At 38.2% G+C, this 25,000-nt stretch overlaps 1 protein-coding gene across 1 annotated transcript in view; it reads left to right on the forward strand.

Moving 5' to 3' along the window:
* The window catches only part of LOC118382731 (neprilysin-like), a 109,966-nt gene that overhangs the window by 56,220 nt on the left and 28,746 nt on the right, over nucleotides 1–25,000 (forward strand). The window contains exons 5-8 of the mRNA XM_052496842.1: nucleotides 1,674–1,754; nucleotides 1,888–1,983; nucleotides 7,076–7,194; nucleotides 23,825–23,893. Coding sequence (XP_052352802.1) covers nucleotides 1,674–1,754; nucleotides 1,888–1,983; nucleotides 7,076–7,194; nucleotides 23,825–23,893 — 365 coding nt within the window. The remainder of the gene's footprint in view (nucleotides 1–1,673; nucleotides 1,755–1,887; nucleotides 1,984–7,075; nucleotides 7,195–23,824; nucleotides 23,894–25,000) is intronic.

Below are 25,000 nucleotides of genomic sequence, written 5' to 3' on the forward strand. Positions count from 1 at the left end.
ACTATAAGAATGGAGAGGGGCAGAGAGCTGTTACTATAAGAATGGAGAGGGGCAGAGAGCTGTTACTATAACAATGGAGAGGGGCAGAGAGCTGTTACTATAAGAATGGAGAGGGGCAGAGAGCTGTTACTATAAGAATGAAGAGAGAGAGCAGAGAGCTGTTACTATACGAATGAAGAGAGAGAGCAGAGAGCTGTTACTATAAGAATGGAGAGGGGCAGAGAGCTGTTACTATAAGAATGGAGAGGGGCAGAGAGCTGTTACTATAACAATGGAGAGGGGCAGAGAGCTGTTACTATAACAATGGAGAGGGGCAGAGAGCTGTTACTATAAGAATGGAGAATGATTGTGGCAGAGGAGAGGTAGAATTTCAGTGTGAGATTCATAAAGGGTAGAGGGAAAAAGAAAAGCACATTCTTTGTCTTAACTCTGCACATGGATGTCCTACAGTTACCAGCACATGGATGTTGTCCTACAGTTACCAGCACATGGATGTTGTCCTACAGTTACCAGCACATGGTTGTTGTCCTACAGTTACCAGCACATGGATGTTGTCCTACAGTTACCAGCACATGGATGTTGTCCTACAGTTACCAGCACATGGTTGTTGTCCTACAGTTACCAGCACATGGATGTTGTCCTACAGTTACCAGCACATGGATGTTGTCCTACAGTTACCAGCACATGGATGTTGTCCTACAGTTACCAGCACATGGATGTTGTCCTACAGTTACCAGCACATGGATGTTGTCCTACAGTTACCAGCACATGGATGTTGTCCTACAGTTACCAGCACATGGATGTTGTCCTACAGTTACCAGCACATGGATGTTGTCCTACAGTTACCAGCACATGGATGTTGTCCTACAGTTACCAGCACATGGATGTTGTCCTACAGTTACCAGCACATGGATGTTGTCCTACAGTTACCAGCACATGGATGTTGTCCTACAGTTACCAGCACATGGATGTTGTCCTACAGTTACCAGCACATGGATGTTGTCCTACAGTTACCAGCACATGGATGTTGTCCTACAGTTACCAGCACATGGATGTTGTCCTACAGTTACCAACACATGGATGTTGTCCTACAGTTACCAGCACATGGATGTTGTCCTACAGTTACCAGCACATGGATGTTGTCCTACAGTTACCAGCACATGGATGTTGTCCTACAGTTACCAGCACATGGATGTTGTCCTACAGTTACCAGCACATGGATGTTGTCCTACAGTTACCAGCACATGGATGTTGTCCTACAGTTACCAACACATGGATGTTGTCCTACAGTTACCAGCACATGGATGTTGTCCTACAGTTACCAGCACATGGAAATGACCACAGATTGAAAGCATTGTTTTTTTCCTTGCTTGTTTTTTTGTTTTTTTGTTTCCACAGTTCTGTGATGTTTCTCAATGTTTGTTATGTGGTGAAAAGCAGCAGACCGACAGCTCCTTGGCCCAGAGTCTGACTGTGTTCTGTCTGGTCTAAAGGGACATGTTTACAGTCCCTCTGAGGGGGACATTGTCCTCCATAACACAGCTCACATGCTCCATGTTACTCACAACACTCACAGCTCAACTCATATCCAAACCTCTTTTTGATTTTCAGTTTAAAAGCAAACATCAACACAGATGTGCTGCAAATCTATAACCTCTATCATATTTTTGTAGGTGTTCTAGAGAGAAGCGTGGAGGGGGAGGCCAGTGCCCTCACTAAAGCCAAGACCCTCTACAGATCCTGCACCAATGAGAGTGAGTCTGCTGGTCTGTTTTGTTGAGGTCAATTACATTTCAATTCAGTAAGTCATTAAAGTCCAAATAGTTGTCTACCTTTAAGCTGTGAGTTAACCTGGGTCAATTTTGTGTTTTTTTTCCCCCTCTGAAGGTCAGATTGAGAAAAGGGGCGGAGCTCCTTTACTAGACATACTTCCTAATGTGTTTGAGTGGCCAATAGCAACAGACCACTGGGAGACTGTCTATGGTGAACGACACTATGCCCTTCGACCTCTGTGTTTACTACACCTATTTTAGTTTGCCTCTCCTCAAACCAATCCTCTCCTCTCCTCTCCTCTCCTCTCCTCTCCTCTCCTCTCCTCTCCTCTCCTCTCCTCTCCTCTCCTCTCTCTCCTCTCCTCTCCTCTCCTCTCCTCTCCTCTCCTCTCCTCAAACCAATCCTCTCCTCTCCTCTCCTCTCCTCTCCTCTCCTCTCCTCACACCAATCCTCTCCTCTCCTCTCCTCAAACCAATCCTCTCCTCTCCTCCAATCAATCCTCTCCTCTCCTCAAACCAATCCTCTCCTCAAACCAATCCTCTCCTCTCCTCTCCTCTCCTCTCCTCAAACCAATCCTCTCCTCTCCTCTCCTCAAACCAATCCTCTCCTCAAACCAATCCTCTCCTCTCCTCAAACCAATCCTCTCCTCAAACCAATCCTCTCCTCACACCAATCCTCTCTCTCTCCTCTCCTCAAACCAATCCTCTCCTCAAACCAATCCTCTCCCTCTCCTCAAACCAATCTCCTCTCCTCAAACCAATCCTCTCCTCTCCTCAAACCAATCCTCTCCTCTCCTCAAACCAATCCTCTCCTCAAACCAATCCTCTCCTCTCCTCAAACCAATCCTCTCCTCTCCTCAAACCAATCCTCTCCTCAAACCAATCCTCTCCTCTCCTCAAACCAATCCTCTCCTCTCCTCAAACCAATCCTCTCCTCTCCTCAAACCAATCATCTCCTCTCCTCAAACCAATCCTCTCCTCAAACCAATCCTCTCCTCTCCTCCAATCAATCCTCTCCTCTCCTCAAACCAATCCTCTCCTCAAACCAATCCTCTCCTCTCCTCAAACCAATCCTCTCCTCTCCTCAAACCAATCCTCTCCTCAAACCAATCCTCTCCTCTCCTCAAACCAATCCTCTCCTCTCCTCAAACCAATCATCTCCTCTCCTCAAACCAATCCTCTCCTCAAACCAATCCTCTCCTCTCCTCCAATTAATCCTCTCCTCTCCTCTCCTCAAACCAATCCTCTCCTCAAACCAATCCTCTCCTCTCCTCAAACCAATCCTCTCCTCAAACCAATCCTCTCCTCAAACCAATCCTCTCCTCTCCTCAAACCAATCCTCTCCTCAAACCAATCCTCTCCTCTCCTCAAACCAATCCTCTCCTCAAACCAATCCTCTCCTCAAACCAATCCTCTCCTCTCCTCAAACCAATCCTCTCCTCAAACCAATCGTCTCCTCAAACCAATCCTCTCCTCTCCTCAAACCAATCCTCTCCTCAAACCAATTATCTCCTCAAACCAATCCTCTCCTCAAACCAATCCTCTCCTCTCCTCAAACCAAACCTCTCCTCAAACCAATCCTCTTCTCTCCTCAAACCAATCCTCTCCTCTCCTCAAACCAATCCTCTCCTCAAACCAATCCTCTCCTCAAACCAATCCGCTCCTCTCCTCAAACCAATCCTCTCCTCTCCTCAAACCAATCCTCTCCTCTCTTCAAACCAATCCTCTCCTCTCCTCAAACCAATCCTCTCCTCAAACCAATCCTCTCCTCTCTTCAAACCAATCCTCTCCTCTCCTCAAACCAATCCTCTCCTCAAACCAATCCTCTCCTCTCTTCAAACCAATCCTCTCCTCTCCTCAAACCAATCCTCTCCTCAAACCAATCCTCTCCTCTCTTCAAACCAATCCTCTCCTCTCCTCAAACCAATCCTCTCCTCTCCTCAAACCAATCCTCTCCTCTCCTCCAATCAATCCTCTCCTCAAACCAATTAACTCCTCAAACCAATTACCTCCTCTCCTCAAACCAATCCTCTCCTCAAACCAATCCTCTCCTCTCCTCAAACCAATCCTCTCCTCAAACCAATCCTCTCCTCTCCTCAAACCAATCCTCTCCTCAAACCAATCCTCTCCTCTCTTCAATCCAATCCTCTCCTCTCCTCTCCTCAAACCAATTATCTCCTCTCCTCAAACCAATCCTCTCCTCAAATCAATCCTCTCCTCTCCTCAAACCAATCCTCTCCTCTCCTCAAACCAATCCTCTCCTCAAATCATTCCTCTCCTCTCCTCAAACCTATCCTCTCCTCAAACCTATCCTCTCCTCTCCTCAAACCAATCCTCTCCTCTCCTCAAACCAATCCTCTCCTCAAATTAATGCTCTCCTCTCCTCAAACCAATCCTCTCCTCAAACCAATCCTCTCCTCAAACCAATCCTCTCCTCTCCTCCAATCAATCCTCTCCTCTCCTCAAACCAATCCTCTCCTCAAACCAATCCTCTCCTCTCCTCCAATCAATCCTCTCCTCTCCTCAAACCAATCCTCTCCTCAAACCAATCCTCTCCTCTCCTCCAATCAATCCTCTCCTCTCCTCCAATCAATCCTCTCCTCTCCTCAAACCAATTATCTCCTCAAACCAATCGTCTCCTCAAACCAATCCTCTCCTCAAACCAATCGTCTCCTCAAACCAATCCTCTCCTCAAACCAATCGTCTCCTCAAACCAATTATCTCCTCAAACCAATCGTCTCCTCAAACCAATTATCTCCTCAAACCAATCGTCTCCTCAAACCAATCCTCTCCTCTCCTCCAATCAATCCTCTCCTCTCCTCAAACCAATCCTCTCCTCAAACCAATCCTCTCCTCTCCTCCAATCAATCCTCTCCTCTCCTCAAACCAATCCTCTCCTCAAACCAATCCTCTCCTCTCCTCAAACCAATCCTCTCCTCTCCTCAAACCAATCCTCTCCTCAAACCAATCCTCTCCTCTCCTCAAATCATTCCTCTCCTCTCCTCAAACCAATCCTCTCCTCAAACCAATCCTCTCCTCAAACCAATCCTCTCCTCTCCTCAAACCAATCCTCTCCTCTTCTCAAATCAATCCTCTCCTCTTCTCAAATCAATCCTCTCCTCTCCTGAAATCATTCCTCTCCTCTACTCAAACCAATCCTCTCCTCTCCTCAAACCAATCCTCTCCTCTCCTCAAACCAATCCTCTCCTCTCCTCAAACCAATCCTCTCCTCTCTTCAATCCAATCCTCTCCTCTCCTCAAACCAATCCTCTCCTGTCCTCAAACCAATCCTCTCCTCAAACCAATCCTCTCCTCTCCTCAAACCAATCCTCTCCTCTCCTCAAACCAATCCTCTCCTCAAACCAATCCTCTCCTCTCTTCAAACCAATCCTCTCCTCTCCTCAAACCAATCGTCTCCTCAAACCAATCCTCTCCTCTCCTCAAACCAATCCTCTCCTCTCCTCAAACCAATCGTCTCCTCAAACCAATCCTCTCCTCTCCTCTCCTCAAACCAATCCTCTCCTCAAACCAATCCTCTCCTCTCCTCAAACCAATCCTCTCCTCAAACCAATCCTCTCCTCAAACCAATCCTCTCCTCTCCTCAAACCAATCGTCTCCTCAAACCAATCCTCTCCTCTCCTCAATCCTCTCCTCTCCTCAAACCAATCCTCTCCTCTCCTCAAACCAATCGTCTCCTCAAACCAATCCTCTCCTCAATCCTCTCCTCTCCTCAAACCAATCCTCTCCTCTCCTCAAACCAATCGTCTCCTCAAACCAATCCTCTCCTCTCCTCAATCCTCTCCTCTCCTCAAACCAATCCTCTCCTCTCCTCAAACCAATCCTCTCCTCTCCTCAAACCAATCCTCTCCTCAAACCAATCCTCTCCTCAAACCAATCCTCTCCTCTCCTCAAACCAATCCTCTCCTCAAACCAATCCTCTCCTCTCCTCAAACCAATCCTCTCCTGTCCTCAAACCAATCCTCTCCTCAAACCAATCCTCTCCTCTCCTCAAACCAATCCTCTCCTCTCCTCAAACCAATCCTCTCCTCAAACCAATCCTCTCCTCAAACCAATCCTCTCCTCTCCTCAAACCAATCCTCTCCTCAAACCAATCCTCTCCTCTCCTCAAACCAATCCTCTCCTGTCCTCAAACCAATCCTCTCCTCAAACCAATCCTCTCCTCTCCTCAAACCAATCCTCTCCTCTCCTCAAACCAATCCTCTCCTCAAACCAATCCTCTCCTCTCCTCAAACCAATCCTCTCCTCAAACCAATCCTCTCCTCTCCTCAAACCAATCCTCTCCTCTCCTCAAACCAATCCTCTCCTCAATCCAATCCTCTCCTCTCCTCAAACCAATCCTCTCCTCTCCTCAAACCAATCCTCTCCTCAAACCAATCCTCTCCTCTCCTCAAACCAATCCTCTCCTCAAACCAATCGTCTACTCAAACCAATTATCTTCTCTCCTCAAACCAATCCTCTCCTCTCCTCAAACCAATCCTCTCCTCAAACCAATTATCTCCTCTCCTCAAACCAATCCTCTCCTCAAATCAATCCTCTCCTCTCCTCAAACCAATCGTCTACTCAAACCAATTATCTCCTCTCCTCAAACCAATCACCTCCTCTCCTCAAACCAATCCTCTCCTCTCTTCAATCCAATCCTCTCCTCAAACCAATCCTCTCCTCTCTTCAATCCAATCCTCTCCTCTCCTCAAACCAATCCTCTCCTCTCCCCAAACCAATCCTCTCCTCAAAACAATCCTCTCCTCAAACCAATCGTCTACTCAAACCAATTATCTCCTCAAACCAATTATCTCCTCTCCTCAAACCAATCCTCTCCTCAAACCAATTATCTCCTCTCCTCAAACCAATCCTCTCCTCTCCTCAAACCAATTATCTCCTCTCTTCAAACCAATCATCTCCTCTCCTCAAACCAATCCTCTCCTCTCCTCAAACCAATTATCTCCTCTCCTCAACTCAATCCTCTCCTCTCCTCAAACCAATCCTCTCCTCTCCTCAAACCAATCGTCTACTCAAACCAATTATCTCCTCTCCTCAAACCAATCCTCTCCTCAAACCAATCCTCTCCTCAATCCAATCCAATCCTCTCCTCAAACCAATCGTCTACTCAAACCAATTATCTCCTCTCCTCAAACCAATCCTCTCCTCAAACCAATCCTCTCCTCTCTTCTCCTCTCCTCATACCAATCCTCTCCTCTCCTCGAACCAATCATCTCCTCTCTTCAAACCAATCCTCTCCAATCCTCTCCTCTCCTCATACCAATCCTCTCTCCTCTCCTACTTAGGTGACACATGGAAGTTGGAGGATGCCATTGCCAGACTAAATGAGAAATATGGAACTCATGTCTTGGTTAATTTTTTTATCGGCACTGATGACAAAGACTCCAATTCACACATCATTCACGTAGGTGGCGTCACATGCACATGCACATGCACATGCACATACACATACACATACACTTGAACATGCACATGCACATGCACATGCACATGCACATGCACATGCACATGCACATACACATGCACATACACATACACATACACATACACATACACATGCACATGCACATGCACATACACATGCACATGCACATACACATACACATACACATACACATACACTTGAACACACATACACCCCATCACATGACTGTCACATGTTTGTAACATGTGTTGACTCAGAGGATGTGAATACTTATCGAATCAAGATAGATTAGCGTTTTATTTTTAGTTCATGTTTATTTTAATTTTAATGATTTTCTCTTCCACTTTGACATTACATGTTATTTTGTGTACCCCATTATATGATAGACACATAAACACACCTGTACCCCTTTATATGATAGACACATAAACACACCTGTACACCATCACATGATAGACACATAAACACACCTGTATACCATCACATGATAGACACATAAACACACCTGTACACCATTATATGATAGACACATAAACACACCTGTACCCCTTTATATGATAGACACATAAACACACCTGTACACCATTATATGATAGACACATAAACACACCTGTATACCATCACATGATAGACACATAAACACACCTGTACCCCATTATATGATAGACACATAAACACACCTGTATACCATTATATGATAGACACATAAACACACCTGTATACCATTATATGATAGACACATAAACACACCTGTACACCATCACATGATAGACACATAAACACACCTGTATACCATTATATGATAGACACATAAACACACCTGTACACCATTATATGATAGACACATAAACACACCTGTACACCATTATATGATAGACACATAAACACACCTGTACACCATTATATGATAGACACATAAACACACCTGTATACCATCACATGATAGACACATAAACACACCTGTATACCATTATATGATAGACACATAAACACACCTGTACACCATTATATGATAGACACATAAACACACCTGTACACCATTATATGATAGACACATAAACACACCTGTATACCATCACATGATAGACACATAAACACACCTGTATACCATTATATGATAGACACATAAACACACCTGTATACCATCACATGATAGACACATAAACACACCTGTATACCATTATATGATAGACACATAAACACACCTGTATACCATCACATGATAGACACATAAACACACCTGTACACCATCACATGATAGACACATAAACACACCTGTACACCATCACATGATAGACACATAAACACACCTGTATACCATCACATGATAGACACATAAACACACCTGTACCCCATTATATGATAGACACATAAACACACCTGTACACCATTATATGATAGACACATAAACACACCTGTATACCATTATATGATAGACACATAAACACACCTGTATACCATTATATGATAGACACATAAACACACCTGTATACCATCACATGATAGACACATAAACACACCTGTATACCATCACATGATAGACACATAAACACACCTGTACACCATTATATGATAGACACATAAACACACCTGTACACCATTATATGATAGACACATAAACACACCTGTATACCATTATATGATAGACACATAAACACACCTGTATACCATTATATGATAGACACATAAACACACCTGTACACCATTATATGATAGACACATAAACACACCTGTACACCATTATATGATAGACACATAAACACACCTGTATACCATCACATGATAGACACATAAACACACCTGTACACCATTATATGATAGACACATAAACACACCTGTATACCATTATATGATAGACACATAAACACACCTGTATACCATTATATGATAGACACATAAACACACCTGTATACCATTATATGATAGACACATAAACACACCTGTATACCATCACATGATAGACACATAAACACACCTGTATACCATCACATGATAGACACATAAACACACCTGTACCCCATTATATGATAGACACATAAACACACCTGTACACCATTATATGATAGACACATAAACACACCTGTATACCATTATATGATAGACACATAAACACACCTGTATACCATCACATGATAGACACATAAACACACCTGTATACCATCACATGATAGACACATAAACACACCTGTACCCCATTATATGATAGACACATAAACACACCTGTACACCATTATATGATAGACACATAAACACACCTGTATACCATTATATGATAGACACATAAACACACCTGTATACCATCACATGATAGACACATAAACACACCTGTACACCATTATATGATAGACACATAAACACACCTGTACACCATTATATGATAGACACATAAACACACCTGTACACCATTATATGATAGACACATAAACACACCTGTACACCATTATATGATAGACACATAAACACACCTGTATACCATTATATGATAGACACATAAACACACCTGTATACCATTATATGATAGACACATAAACACACCTGTATACCATTATATGATAGACACATAAACACACCTGTACACCATTATATGATAGACACATAAACACACCTGTACACCATTATATGATAGACACATAAACACACCTGTATACCATTATATGATAGACACATAAACACACCTGTATACCATTATATGATAGACACATAAACACACCTGTATACCATTATATGATAGACACATAAACACACCTGTACACCATTATATGATAGACACATAAACACACCTGTACACCATTATATGATAGACACATAAACACACCTGTACACCATTATATGATAGACACATAAACACACCTGTACACCATTATATGATAGACACATAAACACACCTGTATACCATTATATGATAGACACATAAACACACCTGTACACCATTATATGATAGACACATAAACACACCTGTATACCATTATATGATAGACACATAAACACACCTGTATACCATTATATGATAGACACATAAACACACCTGTATACCATTATATGATAGACACATAAACACACCTGTATACCATTATATGATAGACACATAAACACACCTGTATACCATTATATGATAGACACATAAACACACCTGTATACCATTATATGATAGACACATAAACACACCTGTATACCATTATATGATAGACACATAAACACACCTGTATACCATTATATATGATAGACACATAAACACACCTGTATACCATTATATGATAGACACATAAACACACCTGTATACCATTATATGATAGACACATAAACACACCTGTATACCATTATATGATAGACACATAAACACACCTGTATACCATTATATGATAGACACATAAACACACCTGTACACCATTATATGATAGACACATAAACACACCTGTATACCATCACATGATAGACACATAAACACACCTGTACACCATTATATGATAGACACATAAACACACCTGTATACCATCACATGATAGACACATAAACACACCTGTATACCATTATATGATAGACACATAAACACACCTGTACACCATTATATGATAGACACATAAACACACCTGTATACCATTATATGATAGACACATAAACACACCTGTATACCATTATATGATAGACACATAAACACACCTGTATACCATTATATGATAGACACATAAACACACCTGTATACCATTATATGATAGACACATAAACACACCTGTACACCATCACATGATAGACACATAAACACACCTGTACACCATTATATGATAGACACATAAACACACCTGTATACCATCACATGATAGACACATAAACACACCTGTATACCATTATATGATAGACACATAAACACACCTGTACACCATTATATGATAGACACATAAACACACCTGTACACCATTATATGATAGACACATAAACACACCTGTACACCATTATATGATAGACACATAAACACACCTGTACACCATTATATGATAGACACATAAACACACCTGTATACCATTATATGATAGACACATAAACACACCTGTACACCATTATATGATAGACACATAAACACACCTGTACACCATTATATGATAGACACATAAACACACCTGTACACCATTATATGATAGACACATAAACACACCTGTACACCATTATATGATAGACACATAAACACACCTGTATACCATCACATGATAGACACATAAACACACCTGTATACCATTATATGATAGACACATAAACACACCTGTACACCATTATATGATAGACACATAAACACACCTGTACACCATTATATGATAGACACATAAACACACCTGTATACCATTATATGATAGACACATAAACACACCTGTACACCATCACATGATAGACACATAAACACACCTGTATACCATCACATGATAGACACATAAACACACCTGTATACCATCACATGATAGACACATAAACACACCTGTACACCATTATATGATAGACACATAAACACACCTGTATACCATTATATGATAGACACATAAACACACCTGTACACCATTATATGATAGACACATAAACACACCTGTACACCATTATATGATAGACACATAAACACACCTGTACACCATTATATGATAGACACATAAACACACCTGTACACCATTATATGATAGACACATAAACACACCTGTATACCATCACATGATAGACACATAAACACACCTGTATACCATCACATGATAGACACATAAACACACCTGTATACCATCACATGATAGACACATAAACACACCTGTACACCATTATATGATAGACACATAAACACACCTGTATACCATTATATGATAGACACATAAACACACCTGTACACCATTATATGATAGACACATAAACACACCTGTACACCATTATATGATAGACACATAAACACACCTGTACACCATTATATGATAGACACATAAACACACCTGTACACCATTATATGATAGACACATAAACACACCTGTATACCATCACATGATAGACACATAAACACACCTGTATACCATTATATGATAGACACATAAACACACCTGTATACCATTATATGATAGACACATAAACACACCTGTACACCATTATATGATAGACACATAAACACACCTGTATACCATTATATGATAGACACATAAACACACCTGTACACCATTATATGATAGACACATAAACACACCTGTATACCATCACATGATAGACACATAAACACACCTGTACACCATCACATGATAGACACATAAACACACCTGTATACCATTATATGATAGACACATAAACACACCTGTATACCATTATATGATAGACACATAAACACACCTGTATACCATCACATGATAGACACATAAACACACCTGTATACCATCACATGATAGACACATAAACACACCTGTATACCATTATATGATAGACACATAAACACACCTGTATACCATTATATGATAGACACATAAACACACCTGTATACCATTATATGATAGACACATAAACACACCTGTATACCATCACATGATAGACACATAAACACACCTGTACACCATTATATGATAGACACATAAACACACCTGTATACCATCACATGATAGACACATAAACACACCTGTATACCATCACATGATAGACACATAAACACACCTGTATACCATCACATGATAGACACATAAACACACCTGTATACCATTATATGATAGACACATAAACACACCTGTATACCATTATATGATAGACACATAAACACCTGTATACCATTATATGATAGACACATAAACACACCTGTATACCATTATATGATAGACACATAAACACACCTGTATACCATTATATGATAGACACATAAACACACCTGTATACCATTATATGATAGACACATAAACACACCTGTATACCATTATATGATAGACACATAAACACACCTGTACACCATTATATGATAGACACATAAACACACCTGTATACCATCACATGATAGACACATAAACACACCTGTACACCATCACATGATAGACACATAAACACACCTGTATACCATCACATGATAGACACATAAACACACCTGTACACCATCACATGATAGACACATAAACACACCTGTATACCATCACATGATAGACACATAAACACACCTGTATACCATCACATGATAGACACATAAACACACCTGTACACCATTATATGATAGACACATAAACACACCTGTACACCATTATATGATAGACACATAAACACACCTGTACACCATTATATGATAGACACATAAACACACCTGTATACCATTATATGATAGACACATAAACACACCTGTACACCATTATATGATAGACACATAAACACACCTGTACACCATTATATGATAGACACATAAACACACCTGTATACCATCACATGATAGACACATAAACACACCTGTATACCATTATATGATAGACACATAAACACACCTGTACACCATTATATGATAGACACATAAACACACCTGTATACCATCACATGATAGACACATAAACACACCTGTATACCATTATATGATAGACACATAAACACACCTGTACACCATTATATGATAGACACATAAACACACCTGTATACCATTATATGATAGACACATAAACACACCTGTACACCATTATATGATAGACACATAAACACACCTGTATACCATCACATGATAGACACATAAACACACCTGTATACCATTATATGATAGACACATAAACACACCTGTATACCATTATATGATAGACACATAAACACACCTGTATACCATTATATGATAGACACATAAACACACCTGTATACCATCACATGATAGACACATAAACACACCTGTATACCATTATATGATAGACACATAAACACACCTGTACACCATCACATGATAGACACATAAACACACCTGTATACCATTATATGATAGACACATAAACACACCTGTACACCATTATATGATAGACACATAAACACACCTGTACACCATTATATGATAGACACATAAACACACCTGTACACCATTATATGATAGACACATAAACACACCTGTATACCATCACATGATAGACACATAAACACACCTGTATACCATTATATGATAGACACATAAACACACCTGTATACCATTATATGATAGACACATAAACACACCTGTATACCATTATATGATAGACACATAAACACACCTGTACACCATTATATGATAGACACATAAACACACCTGTATACCATTATATGATAGACACATAAACACACCTGTACACCATCACATGATAGACACATAAACACACCTGTACACCATTATATGATAGACACATAAACACACCTGTACACCATTATATGATAGACACATAAACACACCTGTACACCATTATATGATAGACACATAAACACACCTGTATACCATCACATGATAGACACATAAACACACCTGTATACCATTATATGATAGACACATAAACACACCTGTACACCATTATATGATAGACACATAAACACACCTGTACACCATTATATGATAGACACATAAACACACCTGTACACCATTATATGATAGACACATAAACACACCTGTACACCATTATATGATAGACACATAAACACACCTGTACACCATTATATGATAGACACATAAACACACCTGTATACCATCACATGATAGACACATAAACACACCTGTATACCATTATATGATAGACACATAAACACACCTGTACACCATTATATGATAGACACATAAACACACCTGTATACCATTATATGATAGACACATAAACACACCTGTACACCATTATATGATAGACACATAAACACACCTGTACACCATTATATGATAGACACATAAACACACCTGTACACCATTATATGATAGACACATAAACACACCTGTACACCATTATATGATAGACACATAAACACACCTGTACACCATTATATGATAGACACATAAACACACCTGTATACCATTATATGATAGACACATAAACACACCTGTATACCATTATATGATAGACACATAAACACACCTGTATACCATTATATGATAGACACATAAACACACCTGTATACCATTATATGATAGACACATAAACACACCTGTATACCATTATATGATAGACACATAAACACACCTGTATACCATTATATGATAGACACATAAACACACCTGTATACCATTATATGATAGACACATAAACACACCTGTATACCATTATATGATAGACACATAAACACACCTGTATACCATTATATGATAGACACATAAACACACCTGTATACCATTATATGATAGACACATAAACACACCTGTATACCATTATATGATAGACACATAAACACACCTGTATACCATTATATGATAGACACATAAACACACCTGTATACCATTATATGATAGACACATAAACACACCTGTATACCATTATATGATAGACACATAAACACACCTGTATACCATTATATGATAGACACATAAACACACCTGTATACCATTATATGATAGACACATAAACACACCTGTATACCATTATATGATAGACACATAAACACACCTGTATACCATTATATGATAGACACATAAACACACCTGTACACCATTATATGATAGACACATAAACACACCTGTATACCATCACATGATAGACACATAAACACACCTGTACACCATTATATGATAGACACATAAACACACCTGTATACCATTATATGATAGACACATAAACACACCTGTATACCATCACATGATAGACACATAAACACACCTGTACACCATTATATGATAGACACATAAACACACCTGTATACCATTATATGATAGACACATAAACACACCTGTACACCATTATATGATAGACACATAAACACACCTGTACACCATTATATGATAGACACATAAACACACCTGTACACCATTATATGATAGACACATAAACACACCTGTATACCATTATATGATAGACACATAAACACACCTGTACACCATTATATGATAGACACATAAATAATAATAATAATAATAATATATGATTTAGACGCTTTTATCCAAACGACTTACAGTCATGTGTGTACACCATTATATGATAGACACATAAACACACCTGTACACCATTATATGATAGACACATAAACACACCTGTACACCATTATATGATAGACACATAAACACACCTGTATACCATTATATGATAGACACATAAACACACCTGTACACCATTATATGATAGACACATAAATAATAATAATAATAATAATATATGCCATTTAGCAGACGCTTTTATCCAAAGCGACTTACAGTCATGTGTGTACACCATTATATGATAGACACATAAACACACCTGTATACCATTATATGATAGACACATAAACACACCTGTACACCATTATATGATAGACACATAAACACACCTGTACACCATTATATGATAGACACATAAACACACCTGTACACCATTATATGATAGACACATAAACACACCTGTACACCATTATATGATAGACACATAAACACACCTGTATACCATTATATGATAGACACATAAACACACCTGTACACCATTATATGATAGACACATAAACACACCTGTACACCATTATATGATAGACACATAAACACACCTGTACACCATTATATGATAGACACATAAACACACCTGTATACCATTATATGATAGACACATAAACACACCTGTACACCATTATATGATAGACACATAAATAATAATAATAATAATAATATATGCCATTTAGCAGACGCTTTTATCCAAAGCGACTTACAGTCATGTGTGTACACCATTATATGATAGACACATAAACACACCTGTATACCATTATATGATAGACACATAAACACACCTGTACACCATTATATGATAGACACATAAACACACCTGTACACCATTATATGATAGACACATAAACACACCTGTATACCATTATATGATAGACACATAAACACACCTGTACACCATTATATGATAGACACATAAACACACCTGTACACCATTATATGATAGACACATAAACACACCTGTACACCATTATATGATAGACACATAAACACACCTGTATACCATTATATGATAGACACATAAACACACCTGTACACCATTATATGATAGACACATAAACACACCTGTACACCATTATATGATAGACACATAAACACACCTGTATACCATTATATGATAGACACATAAACACACCTGTACACCATTATATGATAGACACATAAACACACCTGTATACCATTATATGATAGACACATAAACACACCTGTATACCATTATATGATAGACACATAAACACACCTGTATACCATTATATGATAGACACATAAACACACCTGTATACCATTATATGATAGACACATAAACACACCTGTATACCATTATATGATAGACACATAAACACACCTGTACACCATTATATGATAGACACATAAACACACCTGTACCCCATTATATGATAGACACATAAACACACCTGTATACCATCACATGATAGACACATAAACACACCTGTACACCATCACATGATAGACACATAAACACACCTGTATACCATTATATGATAGACACATAAACACACCTGTATACCATCACATGATAGACACATAAACACACCTGTACACCATCACATGATAGACACATAAACACACCTGTATACCATTATATGATAGACACATAAACACACCTGTATACCATCACATGATAGACACATAAACACACCTGTATACCATCACATGATAGACACATAAACACACCTGTACACCATTATATGATAGACACATAAACACACCTGTACACCATTATATGATAGACACATAAACACACCTGTATACCATCACATGATAGACACATAAACACACCTGTACACCATTATATGATAGACACATAAACACACCTGTATACCATTATATGATAGACACATAAACACACCTGTATACCATCACATGATAGACACATAAACACACCTGTACACCATCACATGATAGACACATAAACACACCTGTATACCATTATATGATAGACACATAAACACACCTGTACACCATTATATGATAGACACATAAACACACCTGTATACCATTATATGATAGACACATAAACACACCTGTATACCATCACATGATAGACACATAAACACACCTGTACACCATTATATGATAGACACATAAACACACCTGTACACCATTATATGATAGACACATAAACACACCTGTACACCATTATATGATAGACACATAAACACACCTGTATACCATTATATGATAGACACATAAACACACCTGTACACCATTATATGATAGACACATAAACACACCTGTATACCATTATATGATAGACACATAAACACACCTGTACACCATTATATGATAGACACATAAACACACCTGTACACCATTATATGATAGACACATAAACACACCTGTACACCATTATATGATAGACACATAAACACACCTGTACCCCATTATATGATAGACACATAAACACACCTGTATACCATTATATGATAGACACATAAACACACCTGTACACCATTATATGATAGACACATAAACACACCTGTACCCCATTATATGATAGACACATAAACACACCTGTATACCATTATATGATAGACACATAAACACACCTGTACACCATTATATGATAGACACATAAACACACCTGTACACCATTATATGATAGACACATAAACACACCTGTATACCATTATATGATAGACACATAAACACACCTGTACACCATTATATGATAGACACATAAACACACCTGTACACCATTATATGATAGACACATAAACACACCTGTATACCATTATATGATAGACACATAAACACACCTGTACACCATTATATGATAGACACATAAACACACCTGTATACCATTATATGATAGACACATAAACACACCTGTACACCATTATATGATAGACACATAAACACACCTGTATACCATTATATGATAGACACATAAACACACCTGTATACCATTATATGATAGACACATAAACACACCTGTACACCATTATATGATAGACACATAAACACACCTGTACACCATTATATGATAGACACATAAACACACCTGTATACCATTATATGATAGACACATAAACACACCTGTACACCATTATATGATAGACACATAAACACACCTGTATACCATTATATGATAGACACATAAACACACCTGTACACCATTATATGATAGACACATAAACACACCTGTACACCATTATATGATAGACACATAAACACACCTGTACACCATTATATGATAGACACATAAACACACCTGTATACCATTATATGATAGACACATAAACACACCTGTATACCATTATATGATAGACACATAAACACACCTGTACCCCATTATATGATAGACACATAAACACACCTGTATACCATCACATGATAGACACATAAACACACCTGTACACCATCACATGATAGACACATAAACACACCTGTATACCATTATATGATAGACACATAAACACACCTGTATACCATCACATGATAGACACATAAACACACCTGTACACCATCACATGATAGACACATAAACACACCTGTATACCATTATATGATAGACACATAAACACACCTGTATACCATCACATGATAGACACATAAACACACCTGTATACCATCACATGATAGACACATAAACACACCTGTACACCATTATATGATAGACACATAAACACACCTGTACACCATTATATGATAGACACATAAACACACCTGTATACCATCACATGATAGACACATAAACACACCTGTACACCATTATATGATAGACACATAAACACACCTGTATACCATTATATGATAGACACATAAACACACCTGTATACCATCACATGATAGACACATAAACACACCTGTACACCATCACATGATAGACACATAAACACACCTGTATACCATTATATGATAGACACATAAACACACCTGTACACCATTATATGATAGACACATAAACACACCTGTATACCATTATATGATAGACACATAAACACACCTGTATACCATTATATGATAGACACATAAACACACCTGTACACCATTATATGATAGACACATAAACACACCTGTATACCATTATATGATAGACACATAAACACACCTGTATACCATCACATGATAGACACATAAACACACCTGTACACCATTATATGATAGACACATAAACACACCTGTACACCATTATATGATAGACACATAAACACACCTGTACACCATTATATGATAGACACATAAACACACCTGTATACCATTATATGATAGACACATAAACACACCTGTACACCATTATATGATAGACACATAAACACACCTGTATACCATTATATGATAGACACATAAACACACCTGTACACCATTATATGATAGACACATAAACACACCTGTACACCATTATATGATAGACACATAAACACACCTGTACACCATTATATGATAGACACATAAACACACCTGTACCCCATTATATGATAGACACATAAACACACCTGTATACCATTATATGATAGACACATAAACACACCTGTACACCATTATATGATAGACACATAAACACACCTGTACCCCATTATATGATAGACACATAAACACACCTGTATACCATTATATGATAGACACATAAACACACCTGTACACCATTATATGATAGACACATAAACACACCTGTACACCATTATATGATAGACACATAAACACACCTATGATATTATACACATAAACACACCTGTATACCATTATATGATAGACACATAAACACACCTGTACACCATTATATGATAGACACATAAACACACCTGTATACCATTATATGATAGACACATAAACACACCTGTATACCATTATATGATAGACACATAAACACACCTGTATACCATTATATGATAGACACATAAACACACCTGTATACCATTATATGATAGACACATAAACACACCTATATGATAGACACATAAACACCATTATATGATAGACACATAAACACACCTGTATACCATTATATGATAGACACATAAACACACCTGTACACCATTATATGATAGACACATAAACACACCTGTACACCATTATATGATAGACACATAAACACACCTGTATACCATTATATGATAGACACATAAACACACCTGTACACCATTATATGATAGACACATAAACACACCTGTATACCATTATATGATAGACACATAAACACACCTGTACACCACTATATGATAGACACATAAACACACCTGTACACCATTATATGATAGACACATAAACACACCTGTACACCATTATATGATAGACACATAAACACACCTGTATACCATTATATGATAGACACATAAACACACCTGTATACCATTATATGATAGACACATAAACACACCTGTACACCATCACATGATAGACACATAAACACACCTGTACACCATTATATGATAGACACATGAACACACCTGTATACCATCACATGATAGACACATAAACACACCTGTACACCATTATATGATAGACACATAAACACACCTGTATACCATCACATGATAGACACATAAACACACCTGTATACCATTATATGATAGACACATAAACACACCTGTATACCATCACATGATAGACACATAAACACACCTGTATACCATTATATGATAGACACATAAACACACCTGTATACCATTATATGATAGACACATAAACACACCTGTATACCATTATATGATAGACACATAAACACACCTGTATACCATTATATGATAGACACATAAACACACCTGTACCCCATTATATGATAGACACATAAACACACCTGTATACCATTATATGATAGACACATAAACACACCTGTATACCATTATATGATAGACACATAAACACACCTGTACACCATTATATGATAGACACATAAACACACCTGTATACCATCACATGATAGACACATAAACACACCTGTACACCATTATATGATAGACACATAAACACACCTGTATACCATCACATGATAGACACATAAACACACCTGTACACCATTATATGATAGACACATAAACACACCTGTACACCATTATATGATAGACACATAAACACACCTGTACACCATTATATGATAGACACATAAACACACCTGTATACCATCACATGATAGACACATAAACACACCTGTACACCATCACATGATAGACACATAAACACACCTGTATACCATTATATGATAGACACATAAACACACCTGTATACCATTATATGATAGACACATAAACACACCTGTACACCATTATATGATAGACACATAAACACACCTGTACACCATTATATGATAGACACATAAACACACCTGTACACCATTATATGATAGACACATAAACACACCTGTACACCATTATATGATAGACACATAAACACACCTGTACACCATTATATGATAGACACATAAACACACCTGTATACCATCACATGATAGACACATAAACACACCTGTACACCATTATATGATAGACACATAAACACACCTGTATACCATTATATGATAGACACATAAACACACCTGTACACCATTATATGATAGACACATAAACACACCTGTATACCATCACATGATAGACACATAAACACACCTGTACACCATTATATGATAGACACATAAACACACCTGTACACCATTATATGATAGACACATAAACACACCTGTACACCATTATATGATAGACACATAAACACACCTGTACCCCATTATATGATAGACACATAAACACACCTGTATACCATCACATGATAGACACATAAACACACCTGTATACCATTATATGATAGACACATAAACACACCTGTACACCATTATATGATAGACACATAAACACACCTGTATACCATTATATGATAGACACATAAACACACCTGTACACCATTATATGATAGACACATAAACACACCTGTACACCATTATATGATAGACACATAAACACACCTGTATACCATCACATGATAGACACATAAACACACCTGTACACCATTATATGATAGACACATAAACACACCTGTATACCATTATATGATAGACACATAAACACACCTGTACACCATTATATGATAGACACATAAACACACCTGTACACCATTATATGATAGACACATAAACACACCTGTACACCATTATATGATAGACACATAAACACACCTGTATACCATTATATGATAGACACATAAACACACCTGTATACCATTATATGATAGACACATAAACACACCTGTATACCATTATATGATAGACACATAAACACACCTGTACACCATTATATGATAGACACATAAACACACCTGTACACCATTATATGATAGACACATAAACACACCTGTACACCATTATATGATAGACACATAAACACACCTGTACACCATCATATGATAGACACATAAACAAGCCTGATCCCCATCACTTGTACCCCTTAACCCGCTCTCATAGTTAGGGATTTAGTGTAGTCATTTGCTCAGTAAACTACCCTAAATCTAACCTAGGCAGTGTTTAGTATTCTCTGAACTGCTTTGTCTTTCACCTGCTGTTGAATGTCCTGATTCTCTCTCCTCTGCCAGTTTGACCAGCAAACCAGCCTTGGTCTCTTATCCAGAGAGCATTATACCTGCACCGGTCCCTACGCAGAGGTAAGACTGTACCTGCTACACACATGTTAATGTTTCAAGGAAATGAGTTCTCTGGCCGGGTATGTCAGAGTCTGGGTTTCAACCCCATGTTGTTCTGATCACTGGTCCATCCACCCAGAACACTTCCGCAGTGCCTGCAAGCCCTCAGCATCAGTCTCGGATAAGATCACCATCCTCTCTAGGGAATTACGTTGGGTCCAAATCTCCAGCATGGTTTAATGAACATCCAGAACTAGATGTGAAGAACTCTAAAGCTGATGAGATTTGAACCTGAATATTTACATTTACATTTAAGTCATTTAGCAGAGCGACTTATCCAGAGCGACTTACAAATTGGTGCATTCACCTTGTTATGTTATATGTTATATTATATTGAATATGTTGCTGTAGTTTAATGATTGAACTAATCATGAGCATTGACATGCTCTAATGAGTTTGTGTTAGTGTGGTTTAACACAGACCTCCAAATAAGCCTGTTTGTCTGAGGTCTCTGTTAGGAAGAAACTATAAACCACATTATGATCCAATCTGATGTTTGGCCCACGGATAACCTGTGTTCCAACTTATCTAACTGTCATGTGTGTGTGTGTGTGTGTGTGTGTGTGTGTGTGTGTGTGTGTGTGTGTGTGTGTGTGTGTGTGTGTGTGTGTGTGTGTGTGTGTGTGTGTGTGTGTGTGTGTGTGTGTGTGTGATAACCTGTGTTCCAACTTATCTAACTGTCAATGTGACTAGCTGGAGTGTGTGTGTGTGTGTGTGTGTGTGTGTGTGTGTGTGTGTGTGTGTGTGTGTGTGTGTGTGTGTGTGTGTGTGTGTGTGTGATAACCTGTGTTCCAACTTATCTAACTGTCAATGTGACCAGCTGGAGTGTGTGTCTGTGTCCGTGTGTGTACGTGTGTGTCTGTGTGTGTGTGTGATGCCATCTGGAGCAATGTTGATCATTAAAATAACGAAGTGAGATGACCGATTTGGTCGCAGCCCAACTCAAACCAGATGTGAGTGTTTGGGGTGGATATTATCTGGTATGGTTTCACCACTGATTTATATTCTGAAAGGATTATGTACTTGCCAAACTTGGCGTGGGGGATAGGTGTGTGTGTGTGTGTGTGT

The sequence above is a fragment of the Oncorhynchus keta genome, chromosome 1 (assembly GCF_023373465.1).
Source record: "Oncorhynchus keta strain PuntledgeMale-10-30-2019 chromosome 1, Oket_V2, whole genome shotgun sequence".
Classification (NCBI taxonomy): Eukaryota; Metazoa; Chordata; class Actinopteri; order Salmoniformes; family Salmonidae; genus Oncorhynchus; species Oncorhynchus keta.